We start from the raw sequence: 21,894 nt of genomic DNA on the forward strand, positions 1-21,894 counted from the left end.
CGTGTCTGAAAACCCACCTCTTCAGACTCCATCATGGCCCGTAGGACTTGCCCGCTTTGGGGGCGAGCTATCCACGGCTTTTTGTTATTGCCTAATGTAAATCGTCTGCCAAAGGCCTAAATTGTAATCCACTTGCTGACCGGCTGTCAGTATTGAGCAATTTTTATAGGGGTTTCTTGTGACCCTATACCATTAACATCAATGACAGGTAACAATGTCAAACTTTTTCATGATTCTGAATCCATTCCAAGCATTGGTTTTGCACAAAATACACTCCTTGGGCTAAAAACAACCATGCCTTGCTTGCCCAAATGTGCCCAAAATGTCCTGACCTCATCACATTTGTGCTGACCTCATCACATAATTTTGCCTGCCATAGGATGTTTATGGTATAGGGTCACAAGAAACCCATAAAAAAAAGCTCAATACTGACAGCCAGTCAGCAAGTGGATTCAAGAATGTATGTAGACAATATTTTAGGCCAATAAAGAAGACTATAGCAAATTTCCCACAACAAAATAAGCCGGGCAACACACACACACACACACACACACACACACACACACACACACACACACACACACACACACACACACACACACACACACACACACACACACACACACACACACACACACACACACACACATACATATAGTGGCTGACATTTTCTAAATTTCAACCAGAATCCAGTAGTTGGCGGTAATGTAACATGCTGGATGTTAACCATAACAGAAAGAAGAGAAGAAGTAAAGGCCGGGCAGGAAGAGACCGCCGCAGAAACGTTGACGCAGTTTATAATGACAGCCTATTTTACACAAATAACGGACTTTGGAAGCACGTCTCTCTCAACTCGGGCGTACAACGTCATTCGACACATTTAAAAGCGCAGCGTTCCTAACGTATGGTGCAGTGTTGCCTGCACCAAAATACTTTGAATGTAGGCTATACTCTGTTTTTTTGTGTATGTAGTTTTTTTTTTTCGTGCGACAATGCGTTTTTGTAGATAGCATAGGCCTATAATTAAGTCATATCCCGTTGTTCAGCTACAGGTAGGTATAATCTCATCCGATGGAAATGGTCTCATTTCCCCCCTATTGTTGCTGTAGTCCGATATTTTAGAGAAGTTATAAGGGCAGGTTCCTCTTTAGCCCTACAGAATGGCGAAGAACGCGATAGAGACGTTCAGCGGGCTGTGCAGTTACCTCCAAGACCCCTGTCATGTAGCGAGATTCCAAAAGCTCTGTGGCGTAAAAGGGACATTCTCCGCTAAACTGTCCAAGGACGTGGACGGCGAGCCACTATCGAATAATGCATGTGCCGCCGACGCAAGGGAAGCGAGTGAACAACAAGAACATGTCCGACAGAGAAGCAGAGGGCAGGACAGCTCAGAGGCTGCCACGGGGAACGGGACAGCGGTGTCTGCAGCAGCCGTTGAGGAGAGCCTCCAGGCGGCTTCAGATGATGGCAGAGCAAAGCCCCTGAGGAAGAATTCACTGACTGGCGATGTGGGCCAGGAGTTCATCATCCACAACAGATTTCTCTTCTATCTTTTCACATTTGGGACTGAGCTCGGCAACGAGATGTTTTTTATAATATTTTTCCCGTTCCTCTTTTGGAACGTCGACGCTCTCGTCAGTCGCAGACTGATCATAGTGTGGGCCTGGAACCTTTTTATTGGACAGTCCACTAAAGATTTAGTTCGCTGGTCACGGCCGGCATCCCCTCCTGTGGTGAAAGTCGAAGTGTTCTACAACTCTGAGTACAGCATGCCATCAACACATGCCATGACTGGCACCGCTATACCCTTCTCTCTATTCCTCCTGTCATATGGACGGTGGCAGGTAAGCAGTAAGCACACAATAGAGCAGTCTATACTAGCCTACCCTACATACGAATTCAATGGCTACCGTATGTAGCCATTGAATTCATTACTGGCCAACATTGTTGTCAAGTGTACACAGGATGCACATTCCACAATGGGGAGTTCACCCAGACTTCAAAGAACAACAAAGAAACATTGAAAACAAGAGAAAATGGCAAACACAGGACAAATAAATGCCTACTTATGCTTAGTAATAGTCTTATGTAATATATATATATATATATATATATATATATTATCGTTGCTGGCAGGAGGAAATGAACCAATGAAAAGTAGTAAAAAGTGTATACTATATTGTACATATTTTCTTATTTTATTTGTTTATTGTTATTATTATAGAAGTGTATACATGTCTTTAAATGTTCTGATGAATTGAAGATGGGGGACCCTGCATGGTGTAAACAAGTCTATATTGCCCAAAATACATGTGTGCCCATGTTGCCCAAAATACATGTGTGCCCATGTTGCCCAAAATACATGTGAAAATACATATAATGTCTAGAGTAGACATTATATGTGGCCCCCCTTGGCTGCCAGATTCATGTACTGGCCTGTTGCTAATGTGCTAGAAGTGAAGTATAGGTCGTCTGTTAAATTAGATGCTGGAGTGTAGCCTGATCATGGTGAATATGATATGGATCTGAACATTTCAGTTTTCTAAAAAGGGCCCAACAAGTAATAATGATACATTTTATGATATCATATGCTCTCTTATAGTATCCCTTCCTGTTTGGTTTGTGTGTGGCTGGCTGCTGGAGCTTCCTGGTCTGTGTAAGCAGAGTCTACATGGGCATGCACTCTATTCTGGTAAGCATATCAAGAGAGATGTTTCCCCAGGGATCCTGCACATACAGGATATGATTTATCTCTAAGCATAATTAATTTACTGAGTTCAGGATAATAAAAACCATTAAAACAAGTCAGGGGACATGGTGACTAGTTGTTCAGCCAGTTAGTGTACCGACCACAATGCTCCTTGGTACCATAATGACCTGAGTTCGAATCTGACAATCATCTGGTCTGTCTGCTCTCTACACTCTCCTAAATTGAATTAAACGTATATGCCACAACAATAAGACAAATCTTAAGTCAATGTCTTTGTCAAACTCTTTGTCAGACCTTCGACTTAGATTAGACTGATCACATCACACTTTACATGATTAACACAACATCTGCAGCATTGTGGCAGAATGTCATTGTGAAATGTTGACTGTAAATCTGACCTTTAAAGGGTGTAGAATGAGGAATGCTGTGCGGAATGCTGTGCAGTGTGTGAGCATGCAAGATTCATATCTTCATTACAGCACCATTTCACTGTTTTGAATTACGTCCAATCGTCCATTCTTGAGATGAACAAGAAAAATATAATCCAACCCTATTATTAAGTATAGATTTTTACAGAATTTCAGGTTTGATATTCTAGTCATAACATAGGCTCCAGTATTGTCAGTAACAGTTATTGTTAAAGTGGGGTGGACTGGACTGGAGGCAAACATAAATTTGTGATTTATCTTCCCAAGCAGTCCTGTTTAAATAGCAGTCTCATTTCTAAAAATAAATGTATGCACCCTAGTGTAACAACAAAATTGTGTGGCTGTCCACACAAAGTATGATTAGTATAACAATAAAGATATTGTTTTAAATCGTTCTCACACAAGTGGATGGCAGAGTCCACACCACAACTATAACCATGATAGTGGTGAACGATAATAGAATAATATTAGTTGTGTGTGAATCACACAGGGTTGTTTAATTTAGTTGGAATATAATCCTGCCTACACAAGCCATTAATTATGTTATTGTAATGAATTGTAATCAGCTAGTTGATATTTTTTACTATATTTGCCCCAGACAATGATTAGATTAATTGTGAAGGAAGTATTCTCTCATTGTCTTAAAAGTAGGATACCGGTAAGTGACATTTTTCTTTAGAAAAAAAGAAGGAAAAAAAGTGTTAAGCAGTTCTATTCTGATAGTGATCATTGTTCAGTAACAGGGGTCTCCCAGTCTCTCCAGTGCTTTAGTAAACAGAAAAACCATTTTCAGTAATAAGAAGTAATGACACATCTATCTATAAATGCGCCATGTCTTCCACGTAACTTGAGAACCGTTTGCCCCACCGTTTGACTTCAAATTCAACACACGCGTTCCACACCACCACAGGGAGTGCAGTGCCCGGCCTTGAGTCGGTCGGATACACCGCTGTCCAGAACCAGCACAAAAGCCAATTGATCACACATGAGCACCCCTAGATCTCCCTATATTATATGGAGCTGGACTGTTCTGACATCACAACGACATCACAATAATGTTCTGACATCTCTCTGCATAGACTCCATATTTGGGCATGCCTGACAAAGAACTCCATATATGGGCATAAAAGGGACACAGACATAATTACTGGGGAGGCATACATTTCCAAATTGCATCGTTCGAAGTAGGCCAGTGCCCAATGGGCACGGAGCAGACAAAATCGAAACTGGAACGCTATAAATTTGAAGCTACAGTACTTTCTCTTGATTAGCTGAAATTGGCAGCCCACCTGAAAATGTTCCTGTTATTAAAGAGCTGGAGAAACCGCTGTTTCTGAACAAATTCTCTATAGCAATGTTTACTATCAGAATATAGTCCTTTTAACAAAATACTTACCCTACCTTTAAATATTAGATAATAAATGTCCATTGAAAACTGCTGCAGTTGCTTGATTGACATATTTCAAATCTTTAACGTAATTTTTTTATTTGCATTTCCTGACATTGCGGACATAAACAAATCAGTTTCATCTAATGTACTCGTACTGTCTATGAGAACATCTCAGCATCAACCCCATGTGAGTTCAAAAATACAAAGTGCATGCTTTTCCCTTTGCCATATCCCCGGTATCTGCTCACCATATACCATATACCAACACATATTGGTGATTTAGATTAGATTAGAACAATAGGCACACAACCAACTGCATGTTACCATTGTCTATCAGCAACCTGACACCTCACCATCATCATGTTATCAGAGCAAAGTGCGTCAAATGAGACATGAAAAGAGAGATGTCATGGGTGCTTTTCAAAGATATTATTTTATTGCAGCAAGAAAACCTGTCCTGTAGAATAGATGACATGTAACATTGGGTAACATTATATAGCAGGGGTGCCCAAAAGGTAGATCGCGATCTACCTTTTGATGGCAAACTAAACACATCCAAATGAGAGGAGAGTTGCTAGTCATCTTTGAATACTGTCTGGCATCATGCCTTGATTTTAAAATACTTTGCAAGTCATCTCAATTAAAGTTTAATTCAATTTTGGTAGTTAGAAGATTAGAAGTATTGCCTTTACATTTCTACTTTTACAAAATGTAAATTCTTTGTTATTTAATGTCATATAATGATTCCACCCATTAGCTTTCAGAGTGTGCTTTTCTCATACACATTGTGTTTCTCCCTTGCAGGAGGTGATCACTGGCTTCCTGTACACCCTTCTTATCCTAGCCTTCTTCCAGCCCGTTTTGGACCAGATAGACAACTTCTACATGAGAAGCCACTACGCACCACTTGTCATTGTGGTCATACATGTGAGCCTTGGTCTTGTGGCCTTCTCTCTTGATTCATGGAGCACCTCACGAGGGGACACCGCTCAAGCCCTGGGCACTGGTGTAGGCGTTGCCGTGGCTACGCACGTAAACTATCAGCTGGGACTGTTGGTTGATCCTCCACTCTCAGCATTACCTTTATCCTTTCCCACAATAACCACTACCGTGGTGATGTGCTCCGTGCTTCGCTTCCTGATCGGAGTGGCTGTTCTTCTGGTCACCAGGATGGTCATGAAAGCACTGACTATTCCATTTTTATGTCATGTATGTGGGCTGCCGTCCAGCGATGTAAGACAGGCGCGGCAGCACATGAAAGTAGAACTGCCGTACCGTTACATTGTATACAGTGTTGTAGGTTTTAATTGTGTCTTTCTGGGGCCTGCCCTCTTTAGCATTTTAAACCTTTCCTGAGTGTTCTTGTTTTGTTAAATACTACTGAATTTTCCTTATACCATAATGAAGGCAAACAATACTAGTATAAACACTGCGTGAAATGTGCAGTTTCTCCATTAAAATGGCACCTTATCTCTAAAGATCTTTTTCTACCAGGTGAGCCACCCTAAGGAGTATTTTCTTTATCAACCAACATGTAATTGAGTGGAATTGTACTGTATGGTACAATATGTACAGTAATCTGTAATGGGCCCTTGCATTTAATAATAAATAACATAGAATGTATCTACAGTAGATCAATCATTGATCAAAATATATTCAGCAAATGTGTCATCTGAAAATTCCATGATGATTAAAATGAATAAAAGCAATTTATTGAAAATGTTAAAACTGTGAAACTCACTTGTTGCCAAGTAGAAGATCTTTTAGGATCACACCAGTATCAATAATCACAATTCATTGTTTCTACCCATTTCTGTTTAGCTTTATATCTTCATATTGTTGCTTATCTTTATGTTTTGAGTGAATAATTTTAAATAATTGAGTTGTTTCGTTTATACTGTTGTTATTCAGTGTAACCTACCTCACTTGGAAATGTCCTTGTATGTTCAAACATTGATATCTTGTCTGTGCTTTTCTGACTGACAAGATATATTTAGCATTGCAAAATGTATTGTGGAATGTGGACAAACTGGAGTAAATAGGATAGACAAAAGAGGCGAGAGGATTGCAGACCAGATAGGAATGTGAAACCTTATCTGTCTAGCTCAAAGGTTACTGGCCCCACTTTGCCAGACTGCAATGAGCACATTCAAAACCATCGATTATACACCATGTGGTGACTTCTGGTTTTACTCTGCAACATGCATTCAGAATAATTTGGGATTATTGTTAGTTTGCTTCATTTGGGATAAATTTGTACTGGAGACTAGCAAACGGTAACTAAGATGGTACACATGCAAGGGCCTCAACTTTGAATCGTTTTGCCCAATATATAGGGATGACAGGATTAATGTGGTTAACATGCTATTAAAGTGTATTAATGATTGGTCAATCCGTTTTTGTGGCCAGCCTGTACAAAACACACTACGTGACCAGAGTCCTGCTGACAGAAGTAGGTAAAATAGGATAGAAAACATGATGAAATCAGATGTGGATCATGTGGTACAAACTGCATGCTCAAGCATATAGCCTGCCCTACATACAGAGTTTCCTGATAAGAAGCAAAGACGTATGCAGAGTCAGCAGAGACAACACTCTGGCTACATGAGGGTAAGCACTAAGTGTATCATGGTACAGTCAGTAGGTACTTGTTCGCAAAGTGGCGTCCGGGCACCCCCAGCCCAGGGGCCAGGAGTCCTTAACCCTCTAAGACCTGCATTAATTTCTACTTGCAAAAAATAGATTTCAACCTTACTACTACTTTGTAGTACTAGGACTGAGACTAAAAAATATGTTAAAAAAAATAAAGTTTGATGAAAAATGTATAATAATTATATAATAAATTAATAATTTACATTTAGGGGATATCTTTCACAATGAATAAAACATGTTCTAGACATTCTAATGATCACAAAAAAACATATTACAATTATTTTACCTACTTTTATTAGGGTAAAGGTCAAAAGTCTTAGGTTAAAAAATGTTCAAAATTGCACAGAGTCCAGACATTTTTAATTTGTGTGAATTTCAGCCTCTGTGGGGGTATTTATATGCAAATATCATGACCAATGGCATTGAAATGGCATTGCAATGAACATCACTGATGACGTTTAGGTGAAAAAAGAACAGAAAAAAATAAAAAATAATTTAGTAATTAATTAAAATAAGATTGTTGCTAAAAAAGCAACGCTGGGTCTTAGAGGGTTAAAGGGATTCCAGCCTCCAGATTCTTTTTAATTTTGAAAAGATGTAAGATGTGAATGTTCATTTATCATTTAGAACTTTTAAAACATCTCTGGCCCGTGAAGAGAAGTGTATATTGATTTGGGGGACCGGACCTTATTCACATGGAAACGTTTGAGAACCACTAATGTAAAGAACAAGTTTATGAGACAGTGGAACGTGAATCGTGATTGGGTCAACAATGTGATTAAATATTGTACACACTATGGCAAAAATATATATAATCACAATAGGCCTATACTACACAAATGAGAATAAAAATAATAGCAAAAAAATGATCTTATAAAACATCTGTAGTTTTATTTAAAAAAATGAAAACTAGAATAATGGGCTTGGGCACACGTAAATATAATATGGCCTTTAATACCTGGGCTTCTTTGAAAATCTAAATGGAGTTGAAGTTATGAGATATTTTATTTTGAAAAGAAAAAACGCCAAAAAAATGCGGAAGTCCGGTTTTAAACGCGTGAGCTTTTTTGTTTTTGCTTTCAGAAATAGTTCAGTATGAGTATGTAGTCAAGTGAAGTAGCGTGAAATAAAATGAAAAAGAACTAGGCTAGCTATAGTTCGCGTCCTTAATTGTGCTTTATCAAAATCCATGAACTCTCCTGTAATTTAGAGAAAGTCATCCAGTACTTGTACAGATGCCACCTTTGGGAATGAGAAATGTAAGGGAAAGGAAAAGGTAAGACCAGCTTATATCATACAGCAATATATTAATATTGAAATATAATGGTAATGGCATTTTCTGTATTAACGGTGTAATTGTCCCCTAACTAATTGTACCCAGTTTGAGCCCTCTCTCTCTCTCTCTCTATCATCTGCCTATAGTCGCAATTTGCAACACTAGATTTTTTTTAATGCGTTGAATCTAGCCATGGTTCACATGATTATTATGACAGTCATGTTTCTAGGTTGAATCTAGAGTTGCAACACACCAACCATTGACAGCCTCACAGCCCATACACCCAAACAGAAAAGTCCTATCGGATAGTATTAAACGACGTCACACTCACCAACATTGCAGGATACACAGGCAGCTGTACGAAAAGCTTTAATTATTTGGGTCTTTCTATCTGCAAAGTGTTTCTTTCATAAATATCCAATAGACATATGTTAGATGTTATTATGAGCTACTTTCCGTCTCAATACATTTAAATTGCGGCTATCATCATCTGCCATCAGACCAAAATTTGACTGGAGGTTTGTGCAGAGGTTGTGCAGTATCCAGAAGGTGCTGTTTCCATCATGGTCAAGTCAGAGTGTGCTGATGTTTGGAACTCTGCTTGGAATTACTTTGACAGGTACAGTAGCCTAACCTTTCCCATTGGCAAAGTTTAATACATTTGTATTAGCATAATAAAAAAGCAGTAATTTACAACATCAGATTCTGTCAGTATCAAGTGACACAAGCTTACACCCAGGCATAGCAAATAAGACTAAGACTATCCATGTTAATATGTGTCAGCTCAAGATTGATATATTAAGCATGGGAAAAACATTGTGCAAAGCCGTATTCGTTGCTGGAGAAAGTTGCATTTGCTTTAGTACTTGCTTCCCCAATGAGTTGGTCAGTGTGAGCTTGGGAAGTGAGGACGCTGGCGTCGACTGCTCGCTGCTTCACCTCTCATGTATGAATGAATGAACCATTGTAAAGCGCTTTGAGCACTTAGAAAAGCGATATAAAATGCAATTTATTATTATTATTATTAATACTTGACTACTGTGACAATTTTTTAACTCATCTTTTTTTCCTCCCATGATTAGAGCAACTGATCATTTACCAAGTGGGTGTTCTTCCAAGCCAGTTCTACAAGGTGCTGGCTGACAAGGATTACCCAGGATTCACCACTCTTTTGACCCTGTCTGTGGGACTCATATTGCTCAATTCCACGGTAAGTTGATGTCTAACGTAATGCAGAAAATGGTAAAAGCAAATTGTACTGGCAAACCTTTCTAGAAACGTCACGCAGCAGGGGAATGCACATGCTCACATCCTGACACTCAACAACATGTTAATACCAGTTACCATTTACTACATGATCAAACAGGTAACTATACCGGATCCCATTCCCAACAGCCCTCGTTAAAGTCTTTTAGCAGGCAGGTAAAAAGAAAAGTATTCCTCCAGACAAGATTCCCAAGAGAAGCAAGTTTGTTTATGTTCCTACCTAGAACAGTTTGTTGTTTTAGCAGAAGATAAATGGACCCGTTAAGTTCAAAGCTGGTTAACAGTAACAGTAGGCTAAAAAAAAAAAAAAACAGCCAGAAGGCGTACAGTAGAGAGAAATTATCTCACATTTAGATTAGCTGAAAGCAAAATTGCACAACACTAAAGAAATGAGAAGCATTTAGAGAAATGTTAAGGTCATGCTCCCAAGCTGTCTCCACAGAAGAATACGTGTTGGGCTGGGCAACCATAATCATGTACCCTATTGGCCTGAATATAAGTTTTTTACCAATGGAAATATCCTAAAAAACAGGGCCATATTATAATCTGGGACTAGACTATTTGACATTCAATGTTCTTTTTCCATAAATGAGTCTTGGAAAATGGGGGTCGTCTTATAATCAGAGTCGTCTTATATTCGGGACAATGCGGTAACTGTAAATAGTAAATATTTGAGACTTCACCTCTTGACAAAACAGCTTCTTCTGGTCAGAAAGGGATCCCCCTTTCTGAGCCCGTAATACTGTAGTTACTAGCTAGCAGGCCAAATTTGTTATCAAACAATAATTGTGCACATTTAAAAAACATCTGTCCCACTGTTGTAATGGCATGATGGCCCTGTCCATTTTTATTATTTAAAGTGCATGCTCCAGTTGAGAGGATTGGGTTATACAAAACAGGATGGATCCCTTGATACTGCAACTGCTTCGCAAAAGAACATGAAAACTACGATAAATAATTGTGTTATCCAATAGAGGTGATGGTTTTGGAAATTGGAATTATCATTCGTGATTCATATTTCACAATATTGTGAAACTTCAAACTGGTCAGCTGTTGCATCTTTCCCTTGCCTCCTCCCCATTACACAATGTTTAATATCCAGAGCATTCTACAGTCCATCTCCCCATCCATCGGCATCACAGAGACAATAAAATCACAGGGGCCATTACCATTGACTTAAGATATTGTTTGCTATGGTTGATAAAAAAGACGATGGTTTATTTTACGATGTCTTCTTTTACGAGGTCAGGTCAACCTTCTGCCCCAACCTGCTACAAGAGGAAATGTCAACACTATTTTGATATCTCTAGGTATGCTAAAAATAAAGACAATATAAATCTTATCTCAGTCCACACCATAGTATCTTGAGTGGAATGACTCCTGCACATCTACCATTTACAATGGTGCCGTGTCATTAGTCAGAAGGTTCATTGTTCCGAAATTACTATCCCTATCTCTAACCCTAACCTAAAGCTAACCGCAAGCACGGGAGCAAACCTAAACCTAACCGCAAGCACGGGAGCAGTGTATGTTCGGACTAACGGGACTTCGGATCTATGGGTAGTTCCCTTTACAACTACCCTGAATTGCTACACAAGATGTTTTGTAATTACTGCAGGATTATTAGTTTATTATCACAATACATACAATCATTCAGTTTGGCAATATAAAAACTAATTTATTTTCACAAAAATGTACTTCCAGTTTCTTATCCGGATAGGTCCAAAGTTCACGTGTAGAAGTTCTCGTGCATTTTCGTCAAAGATCCCGGGAGGAGATAGATTTGAACTGTTTTTCATATAATTCAAAATGGCGGGTGATCTAAGGGTCAGAGGTAAAAAATAAGAACACGCTACTTCGGCATGAGGAGATGCATATGTGTATCGAAGTGTTATTGCAGTAACGGCGGTCAAGCGGTTCATGAGCTATGCACATTTTCAATTGGGTGCTATAGCGCCACCCTTTGGCCAATGGTCATGGGCTTCGCGTCCTCACCGTTTGGCATAGCCCTCTACCATATTGCCAAATTTAGAGAAAACCAACTGCACGGTTCAGCCAGAACTGCTATTTTGTGTAATAGTAAGGTATAGAAATAGCTTTGTAGAAACATAGCACCCTTTGAGGTGCTTGGAAGGTGCTGTGTGCAATGTGCAATGCAATGCTGTGTGCAATGCATGGGTCCTAAAGTATGCTGCATAGTGCATACATATGTATGCACTATGCAGCATACTTTGTATAATGTAAGCATTACATAATGCAGCAATGCATATGGGGTATGTACATGCGAGTGGCTGTGAAACAGTCTGTGGCTGTGATCTTTGATAAGCCTACGGGCATTACGGACACGTCTGTTGTATATGTCATGGATGGAGGGAATCTCATGTCCACTGATGCGCTGGGCATGACCCTCGTATGGTATACTGTATGTGTAAACCATTGTGGTTGTAATATATCCCTTTCTTACTCGCTTTCTCTCTCTCCCTCCCTCTGTGTGTCTATCCTTTCTCTCCATATGCCTAAGCTTAAAAGTCTGGACCAGTATATATGCAGTCAAATGTATGTTAACTGGAGACAGACGCTTACTGAGAGCCTCCATGCGGACTACTTCCAAGGCAAGGTCTATTACACCCTCAACGTACTGAGAGAGGACATAGATAACCCGTAAGCCTGCTATTCCCACAACAACCTCCTTTTGTTAGAGTATGTAGATTGTTACTTGCGCAAGCAGAGCACGCAAGTACTAGTTTTGCCCAGGACCATGTTCGATGTGTATGCGCCGTCCCAGCATATGACGTACTGACTACTTGTGCCTGATACGGCAGTGGTGCCAGATTACATACTGTAGATGTATACATAGGGGCATTACCTTTAATCCTCACGACACTAAAACATATCGTCACTACGTCACCATCGAAAACCAACTACACTCTGGCAGTGGGTCCTTTAATCCACATCTTTATTACGTCATCATTGAGAGCTAGTTATACCCTGACGTCATATGCTGGGACGATACATACGCATCAAACGGGGCGCAAAGTAACCACAGTATACCGCTAATCAACTTACAAATTACATATACATATACATAGAGGCATTTCCTTTAATCCACCCGACACTGATCGACATATACGTCACCATCGAAAGCCGTCACTCATGCGTATATGAGTAATGACTACTTGTGCTTGATATGGCAGTGGTGTCAGATTACATACATGTATACATTGGGCCATTACCTTTAATGTGCAGTTCTAGTTTAATCTGTAGTCTATAGTATACACATTTCAATATTCAACTTGACATATTTATCTATAGTCTTATATGAAGGCACAGTCAAAATCCTTGATTTGGTGTGACTTGCAGAGATCAGCGAATGAGCCAGGATGCAGACAGGCTGTGCAAGCAGATGAGCGCCATGGCCAGTCGGTTGATAGTGTCACCGTTCACGCTGTCTTATTACACCTACCAATGCTACTACAGGTGAGGTTGTATTACTACACCTACCAATGCTACCACAGGTGAGGTTGTATTACTACAACGACCAATGCAACTACATGTGAGATTATAACAATCTGATAAAACATCTGACTTAAACATTATACAGGTCGTTTCGAGGAAGCAATCTGATTGGTTGAAACCGTGCTTAAACCACGATAATGGCACGGCTCATCAAAACAAAGAATTCAGCTGTGCTTTTCTCTCAGAGCGCAGCAGACTCGGTGGCTAGTTTCCTGGGACATTTGTGGTCGTAGTGGCTACATCTGTCATCGGCGATTATCTTAGTTTAGTTTAGATCATTCTTATTGCTTTTTTCATTCCAATCTTTTCTTTCATCTGTGCTTTGAAGAGTATACCATTAAGAGAGACAGGACATAGAAGGAAAATGCCTAACTGCCCTGTGAAAGATAGGACTAAACCTCATGCAACTGTGTTGTAATTATGTATACTACTTAACATCTGATCTACCCCAATCTACTTTTTCCTTCTTGCAGTACTGGATGGATTGGCCCTGTGAGTATATTTGGCTATTTTGTGATTGGGACAATTGCCAACAAAATTCTTATGGGTCCCATTGTGGCCACCCTGTTTGAGCAAGAGAAACTGGAAGGAGACTTCAGGTAAATTAAATATGTTATAACAAGCAACACATGGACACAATGTGAAAGAAACAATTTGTGTTGATGCATGGACAATGCTCCCTTAGACAAAAACATGTATTGTATGTTTTTTTTAGAATGAATCAAGTAAACAGACATAGCAGGTACCAACAACAATTCTGAATATCGCTAGAATAGTTCGATGTAGAGACAGATTTATTAGACCTTGTCTGTCTAAATCTTATCGTTGTGGAAAACGTTCATTTGAAGAGGAACTGCTCATGTAGACATTGGCTCAGAGCCCTTTGCCTATGAGGAAGCTTTACAGGATATGTGTCAGCTAAATTAGATGGGACTAATGTTGGCTTTGCAATCACAGATTGATATGGAGATGCCTTGAAGGCTGCAAACAGATATGTCGAGAGAGAATGCATTATGGGCTTTTAACCTTTCATGCAAAAATAAAAATGAAATGATGATTTTCCGCCTCCAGGTTCAAGCACATGCAGATCAGAGTCAATGCAGAGTCTGCCGCTTTTTACAGGTTAGACTCGTGAACATTTTGGTTCTGTTTAGTTTTTTTATTTGGATGGGAGATGTACTGTGTATGCCGGTATTTGGCACATACAGTAGGAAAATTCCTCCTTAGATTCTAGATCATACTATATTTGACCTCCAAATGACTGTAGATCATCATTTGGAAGTAACATATAGAAAGAACACTTTAATTTATCAGATTTGTGAGTCACTGCCAACAAGACTATTTGACCCATGTGCCTTCAAATAATGCTTTACACACCAGCCCCCACTATGTGTACAGTACGTGTTAGTGTCTTGCATCTGTCTGTGCAAATGTAGAGCCGGTAAGGTGGAGCACATGAGGACTGACCGCAGACTGCAATCTCTGCTGCATACACAAAGGAACCTGATGAACAAAGAGCTCTGGCTTTACAGTAAGAAACGGACACACTTATAAACGGCTGCCATTAACCCATTTAGACCTGGCTTTTCTGAAAAACCTATGTCGATGGTGCTCAACCTTTTTCATGTCAAGGACCCCCAGAATTGTCTGTATTTGGCTGCGGACCGCCACCTGAAAATATTTTGTTCCAGGGACCTCCCTGAAGCAGATAGAAGAAGCAAAAAAGATATGAGTTAAAAACGTTCACTGTGAGAGAATATATATTTTAAGATTTGCGCCACATTTTCAACAGCTAAAGTGCAATTTTACAACAGTGGTTAAAAGCTATAAGGTGACACAGATGCGTTCCCGTCCTAAATGGGTTAATGTGTGCATCTGCTAAACATTTACAAACAACATCATAATCTCACGTATACTCTCTCTCTCTGGTTACTCAGTTGGGGTGAACACCTTTGACTACCTGGGAGGTTTCCTCAGCTACGTTATCCTCGCCATCCCTATTTTCTCCGGTGTTTACGACGGTCTCAGCCCCGGTGATCTCAGTGCACTCATTAGTAAGGTAGGCATGCATCCAAGAGATGCGTTTTGGGGCGATTTGGGACACATACATACATCATCAAATGCAGAGAGACAGTGTAGTGCCTCAGTAACCGACCTAGGATCATGGGTATACCTATGTAAGAACCTCTGTCTTTGAATCCGTCTCTGAAAGATTGCTTCAAAGAATTAATTCAAATCAGAACATGGCCTGTCCAGAATGTGTCCGAAAGTTAAAAAGGTATTTGAACAATGTCAAGCAAGCTTGTACTACAATGTGTTTCTTTGCCTTCCGTCTTCAACCACTGGGTGGCAGCAAAGCCTCTTCTAAAGAACTTAATAAAAACAGTAGTAGGGTGGACCGGGGTGGACAACAAATGATCTTACTCCTCAGTTGCTTAGTTTAAAAGTAATTAGTCGTTACTGTAGATTGATACGAGTTACGTCTATCCAATCACAATCATCGAACATCATCACGAAAAAGAAGGAACGAGGAAACAAAAGGCTTGTGTGAACAACTCATTGATTTTAGGAACCGTCATCTATATACATAATATGGAAAAGAAAGATAGGATATTAACTTTCTTTAGCTAATACACAATTGTCTTTCTTTCTTTTTGTCCCTGTCATGGTCAGAATGCCTTTGTGTGCATCTACTTGATAAACGGCTTCTCGCAGCTAATAGACCTGTCAACCACTCTGTCAGATGTGGCCGGATACACCCACAGGTATCACACAGCATACCCATCGCCTCATTTGGGCGCACACGTGCGTGTTTGAGATCCAGCTATTTGATGATGATGATGTGTGTGTGTGTGTGTGTGTGTGTGTGTGTGTGTGTGTGTGTGTGTCTCAGGATAGGGGAGCTGAGAGAGGTAATGGATGACATCTTGCACAGGCAGTGTGATTATGACCCAGCGTCGGGGGAAAGCTACAACTTTGACAGGTATAACTATGTGTGTCTGTTTAACATTCTTGGCTGCTACTGTATGACATTTATATTCAGGGCAGGGTGGACTAGGCTTTTTTCCACCAGGCAAAGGAGTCCCAAAATGTTTAAAACAGCCAAGGTCAGAGATGATGTCTTAAAGAACTCCTTTCATGAAGAAGTCTTTCCTTCTTTGGTCTTATTCTCAGTTGTGGAATGTACTGTGTATTGTATTGACTCAATATTGAGGCATTTTTACTTCCATTCCACTGTCTCCACAGCATCTTAGAGGCAAATATACATTAACTGCTTAAGCCCTATTTTTAGTGCTGTCAAAAAACGATGAAATTATTCAATGAATTAGACAAACAAATATGCAATTAATGCATGCTTAGATGACCCGCTCCATACCCTCTGCACTAGTCGTCGCTCTGGTAACTGATGGCTGATAGATCCAATCGAGATTGAAAGAGAAGCCCTATCTAGTCCAATGGGGAAAAAACACAAGTTGGTTATTGCCATAAAAGGGTGCACAATATTGAGTAGTGGCTCACATAGCATGGCAACGAGGTGAGAGACAGAGAAACATGGAGAGCTAGAGTATCTTTCGTATCTTTCTGTTCCCACAAGAAAAGGGCATATTTTGGACATAGTTGGAATGGTGATTAATTCATTTTTAATCTGATTAATCATTTGACAGCCCTACCTATTTTATATTGGGAAAAAGTTTGAATCCTGTTTTTTTACATGCGAATGGTTTTACTTACGTACTGCAAGCATATTTGAATGTCAATTCCTTAAACAGGAGTATTTTTCCCACCACCATCTCCTTCCTCCACACAGTGACTTTAATATCCATGGAGGACCGACGGACACAGCCTTCATCTTGGACCGGCTGTCCTACAGGTCACCTTACTCGGAGGAACTACTGGTGAAGGACCTGAACCTGAAGATCAGCCAGGGAAATCACCTGCTAGTGGTGGGGAACACAGGAACTGGCAAGACTTCTCTACTGAGGGTCCTCAACCGCCTCTGGGAGGCAGATAGTGGTACGGTGGCATGGCAGGGAGAGCTGTGTACAAGAAGATGATTCCCATTCCTATCCTTGAGGTTTACTCACATGTTTTTGCCTTTCCCCAGGTTTTGTTCAGATGACCACATGCTTCGGACCCAGGGGCATTATGTTCCTTCCCCAGAAGCCTTACCTAACTGATGGAACCCTTCGTGAACAGGTACTGTATTTCCCTTTGAGGCCTTGCTCCTGTTAATACATTAAGACCTGAGGCCGATTCGACAAATGCTTTCAAAATCAGCAGTTCAGTATCACACAGATGTGAGCAGATGTACACACTCGCAGCACAGCACAAAGTGCCACGCTCCTCTGAGCTTGTATATTGTGACTCCAGCACCTCACCCAAGTTTACTGGCAGATGAGCTGTTTCTTTTTTTTACTTTCTTGTCTGAATGTCACAGATGCTTCCACATTTTGTGTGGAATATTTCATGGAACAAAAAAAACAAAAGGAACACTTAGTTCTTACTAACGTTTGACTGTTTTTTCTTTTAACAGGTGATCTACCCTTTGAAAGATATTTACCCTGCATCAGGTATGATGGTGAAATCTGCAGCTATAGTCAGTCAACTGCATAGATGTTGTATAAAACTACCACTGCACTACACACACTGGCAGCTATTTGTTCAGTCACTGAGTAGTATTGGCCTCATGTTGCTGTCTTGTTTTCAGGGGGTGTGGATGATGACAGAATTATACAATTTCTAGAGCTAGCAGGAGTGGTGAGTAAATTTGATGTGCAGATGTGCTGTTTGAGAACTTCCTGCCATTGACAATTCAGTAGATTGCATTGTCAGAAACAGAACATCGTCAGTGAGAAAGGGGGACATTTGCTAAGTTGTTATAATGTTAATTCTATTCAGATAAGAGTTCCTCTTGCTAGACACTTATGTTCAGTAGCAAAGCAGTAGAATTAGCAAGGCTATTGGAATGGCACATCTGCTTCTATTATACTTGTAAATGTAACAATATCAGTGAAAACAAACTGGTTTACGGTTTGCCATTCGTCCGTCCGTCTGTCAATATCCCTTTGTCATCACCCTTCATTTAGAGTCCGATTTGAATTAAACTTCATACAGGATTCAATACCAGTATTCTGCACCCACTGTCCTTGTCCATAACTGACGGGCGTATTAAACGTATGTGATTCTCTTGAGGGTTCTAGAATGCAGTTACCTTCAAGCTGACACTAATTCACCTTGGATGCAACACTGTATAAAGCCAGATTTCTGTCATTTTCTCCAGTCCAGTCTCCTGAAGCGTACCGGTGGGTTGGACGAGACGGTGGAGTGGAATTGGTAAGAGTGAAACCGGGAATAGAAAATTGCACTCTGGGGCGCCCGCTGGCCTAGTGGTCCAGGCGCATGCCACATATAGGCTGTGGCCAGACAGCGTGTCGCGTGTTCGAGACCCGTTCACGAACGACCTTTGCTGCATGTCTCTCCCTTCCTCTTTCCTGTCTATCTTCACTAGTAACTATCAATAAAGGCAAAAAGCCAAAATAAATTGTACATTTGGTTACATTTGTACTCTCTCAGAGTTACACACACTGAGGATTTTATCATTATTTCATGTGTCACATTGAGTTGTGTAAAATAATCAACTAGACCAAATTATTCTAAAAGAAATGTTGTGGCTCTCTCTCTTTGTTTTCTCTTTAGGTATGATGTCCTTTCTCCGGGGGAGATGCAACGTCTCAGCTTCGCACGACTGTTCTACCTGCAGCCCAAATATGCAGGTCTGTTCCCCTATACAAAGTTCTTGTGTTCCCTCTTATTATGTTGGCAATATTCTATCTTCTTTTCATATCAATGTCATAGTTTCAATTCAAGTGCAGACATATTGATCATAACATATTATTATTAATATTATTGCACTTATTTTGTCCCCAGTTTTAACTCATTAAGATTTGTCTTCTAAAAAATTTAAAAGTATTTTCTACAGTTTTGTTCTCATACTTTTTCATGTCAAGAACCCCGTTTGTTCCAACATCTAAAAATATTTTATTCCAGGGACCCCCAGAAGAAAGGATTGCAGTTAAAAATATTTGCTTTAAAAAAAATAAAGAAATCTTCATTCTGCGTATGAGCTTGTATAATCTGCTATTTTTGAATAGCCAAAGTATAAAATAACCCAGATGCTTTCCCAGTTTTAATGGGTAAAATCAGCGTCATAGTTTTAATTCAAGTGCAGATATACTGTATAACATTTGATTATTATTATTGCACCTATTTTGTAGCCAGTGTTAAGACTTATGGTATTCGCATAACATAAGCTGTATTGTGTTTATATTGTGCAGTGTTGGATGAGGCCACCAGTGCTCTTACAGAGGAGGCAGAGTCACAGCTGTACCGAGCCTGTAAACAGCTGGGCATGACCTTGGTCAGCCTGGGACACCGCAGCAGCCTGGAAAAGGTCGAGTAAAACATGCATGGCATGCATACTACATACTGTACCACACAGGGTTACTTACTACTTTTCGCAAACATATTTTTGCAGCTTTGATTGGGGTTTCCAAAGTCTTCTTAGCCTGAGAAGAAGGGATGATTGTTTAGTCATACTGTATGTAGTCATAGGGATAGACTACAGACCACGTGAATTTGCCTACAGTATGTAAACCTCATCCCACGTAAACTCATCTATGCGTGGACAAACTGGACATATACTCTTGACACACAGAGCGCATTGGGAAGTGAACTTCACCCGTTCTCCTCAAAATGGGACATATAGGGTTGGCATTTAGCATCGGCAAAGTTCCCCTTTAAATGTGCACATACTGTATAATGCCCAGTGTAAAGTATTGCCTGAAGCTGACCCTTTGTTGTTCTGCCTCTACAACAGTACCATGACGTCCAGCTGAAGCTGTGTGGTGAGGGCCGCTGGGAGCTGAGCAAGCTGAAAGGCAGTGGTGGAAACCTAGTTCTCAGAGAAGCAAGCATGTGACCTTAGAATGACCTCTGCACATACTAGAGAAACCTGGGGAGAAGAGGTGAGCGTCAGTCACTCTCCCAAACCTCTGCAATGTTTACATGTTTACTCTGCCTGGGCCAGAGTTGTGCCAGTGTGCCGTGGGCAGATATAATGTATTTTTGTTTTGTTGTTTTTAATCATTTGGGTAGTTGCTTGTGTAACATACGTTATTTCAGTAAGATCCTGCGTGTAATTCTGAACGTACAGTATTTCTTTCAATCTTTCAAATTTCTCTAATCTGCATATTATGGTGGATTGTTAAATCCTTGTATCAGTTATGTCAATCAATGGTTACAATTTTAAATGCCAGGTTTTTGCTGCCTTCCCCCATACACTCGCTTTGTGAGTCCTTCGCGAGAGGAAGTTAGGCCTATTCAGAAAGATCCCACCGATTCCTTTTCAATCAAACAACCCTTTTTAGGAAGTTTTCAGGAACTTGCAAAAATGTTTTGGTCTTTATTCAACGTTTCGGTTGTTAGACCTTCATCAGGACAGACAATGTGACAATTCATACAACTTTGAATTAGTTGTTTACATTTTCCTGCAGTGCTCTGAAAAGTCATGGGTTACAGCTGTTAGCCGTCATTACAATTTTTATATTATACTGTTTAGAATGGCCTATTATCTTAGATTACTTATTTTTCTATATGCATTTGATGTATTGCCTTTTGTTTTCCTTGTTTACTGTAAATCACTCTCCATTAAGAGTGTCTGCTAAATGCCTAAATTTTTAATTTTGAAATGGAAAATAATGTGTGTAGTTATTTCATTTAGCAAAATGACAGTTAAAACAAATCATAAAACAAAAAATTACAACACAAAGGTCTGGGGCACAAAGGCAATGGGACAGGCCTGCGCCGGGCTAGAGACAGAATGTGCACAGGCTTCGATAGAGTCGGGCTTGTTTGTTTGGTCCTGATCTAAACTGTACTTACGTTCCCCGCTGAAGGGGTTCTTGGTAACTAACGACACATGATTGATTTGACCTTGTAATGTGTATGATTGTACTCTTAACTACAATTTTTTTAGTTGTTTTTAAATACGTTTTAAATAAGTTACTTTAAAACAGAACTAAAACCCAAAGCAATTGTAGCAGAAGGAATATGACATGGAAGATGAACGATCACCCGATGTAGACACTAATCAATGCTTAGTTCTGTCATTTTGATTCATAACAGCCAACCAAAATGTGCCTTAGTGCGTTGTGAAAAACTTTGGGTGGCCATGTGAAGTATCATCATCGTGAACACTAAAACTGACATGGTCAAACTGAGAAATTAACCTGTTAGATTCAGTCAAATTTAGTTTTTATATGCAAATTTACATGGCAAGATTGTTTATTATCTTTTGTTTACAGGCATTACATTGAAATACGTGGTTTAAAAACAATGTTCCTCCGTTTTATTTTTGTTGGATATTGTCTGAATGTTGATGATGACTGGGGATAAACTTCAGTTGATAAACATCAGCTTCAATTAAGCGTTTTGTCTCAACTCCACATTATGTTGTTATCTCAATGACAATGGGAAGTACACTGGTCGTCTGTCACAAGTTATAGGTCACAATACAAGAAGTCAGCTTCCCCCCTTCATAGTCCATACGCACCCAACAGACAAAGAGTCAAACAAAGGAAGACCAATTCAGTTACTA

General features: G+C 39.9%; 2 protein-coding genes across 2 annotated transcripts; both read left to right on the forward strand.

Moving 5' to 3' along the window:
- Positions 1-769: 769 nt before the first annotated feature.
- Positions 770-7,070, forward strand: LOC310876771 (sphingosine-1-phosphate phosphatase 1-like). Its single transcript, XM_083790421.1, has 3 exons — positions 770-1,844; positions 2,603-2,692; positions 5,333-7,070. The coding sequence occupies exons 1-3, from the start codon at positions 1,161-1,163 to the stop codon at positions 5,882-5,884; spliced, it is 1,326 nt and encodes a 441-aa protein (XP_083646547.1). The 5' UTR covers positions 770-1,160; the 3' UTR covers positions 5,885-7,070.
- Positions 7,071-8,282: 1,212 nt separating this feature from the next.
- On the forward strand, positions 8,283-21,722 carry abcd4 (ATP-binding cassette, sub-family D (ALD), member 4). Its single transcript, XM_083790402.1, has 19 exons — positions 8,283-8,456; positions 8,957-9,075; positions 9,539-9,666; positions 12,244-12,383; positions 13,083-13,199; positions 13,712-13,837; positions 14,310-14,360; positions 14,675-14,769; positions 15,176-15,297; positions 15,912-16,003; positions 16,132-16,221; positions 17,047-17,252; positions 17,344-17,435; positions 17,773-17,809; positions 17,947-17,996; positions 18,520-18,572; positions 18,936-19,012; positions 19,574-19,689; positions 20,116-21,722. The coding sequence occupies exons 1-19, from the start codon at positions 8,416-8,418 to the stop codon at positions 20,215-20,217; spliced, it is 1,854 nt and encodes a 617-aa protein (XP_083646528.1). The 5' UTR covers positions 8,283-8,415; the 3' UTR covers positions 20,218-21,722.
- The last annotated feature ends 172 nt before the right edge of the window (positions 21,723-21,894 follow it).

This window comes from Protomyctophum parallelum, assembly GCF_964188405.1.
Source record: "Protomyctophum parallelum genome assembly, chromosome: 19".
Lineage (NCBI taxonomy): Eukaryota > Metazoa > Chordata > Actinopteri > Myctophiformes > Myctophidae > Protomyctophum > Protomyctophum parallelum.

Bases quoted from the DNA above. Each gene is read 5' to 3' on its own strand.
- LOC310876771 (XM_083790421.1), top strand. From the start codon at position 1,161: ATGGCGAAGAACGCGATAGAGACGTTCAGCGGGCTGTGCAGTTACCTC. The intron at 1,845-2,602 runs GTAAGCAGTAAG...GCTCTCTTATAG, and splicing joins TGTCATATGGACGGTGGCAG to TATCCCTTCCTGTTTGGTTT. The intron at 2,693-5,332 runs GTAAGCATATCA...TCTCCCTTGCAG, and splicing joins TGGGCATGCACTCTATTCTG to GAGGTGATCACTGGCTTCCT.
- abcd4 (XM_083790402.1), top strand. From the start codon at position 8,416: ATGCCACCTTTGGGAATGAGAAATGTAAGGGAAAGGAAAAG. The intron at 15,298-15,911 runs GTAGGCATGCAT...TGTCATGGTCAG, and splicing joins TCAGTGCACTCATTAGTAAG to AATGCCTTTGTGTGCATCTA. The intron at 17,436-17,772 runs GTACTGTATTTC...TTCTTTTAACAG, and splicing joins ATGGAACCCTTCGTGAACAG to GTGATCTACCCTTTGAAAGA.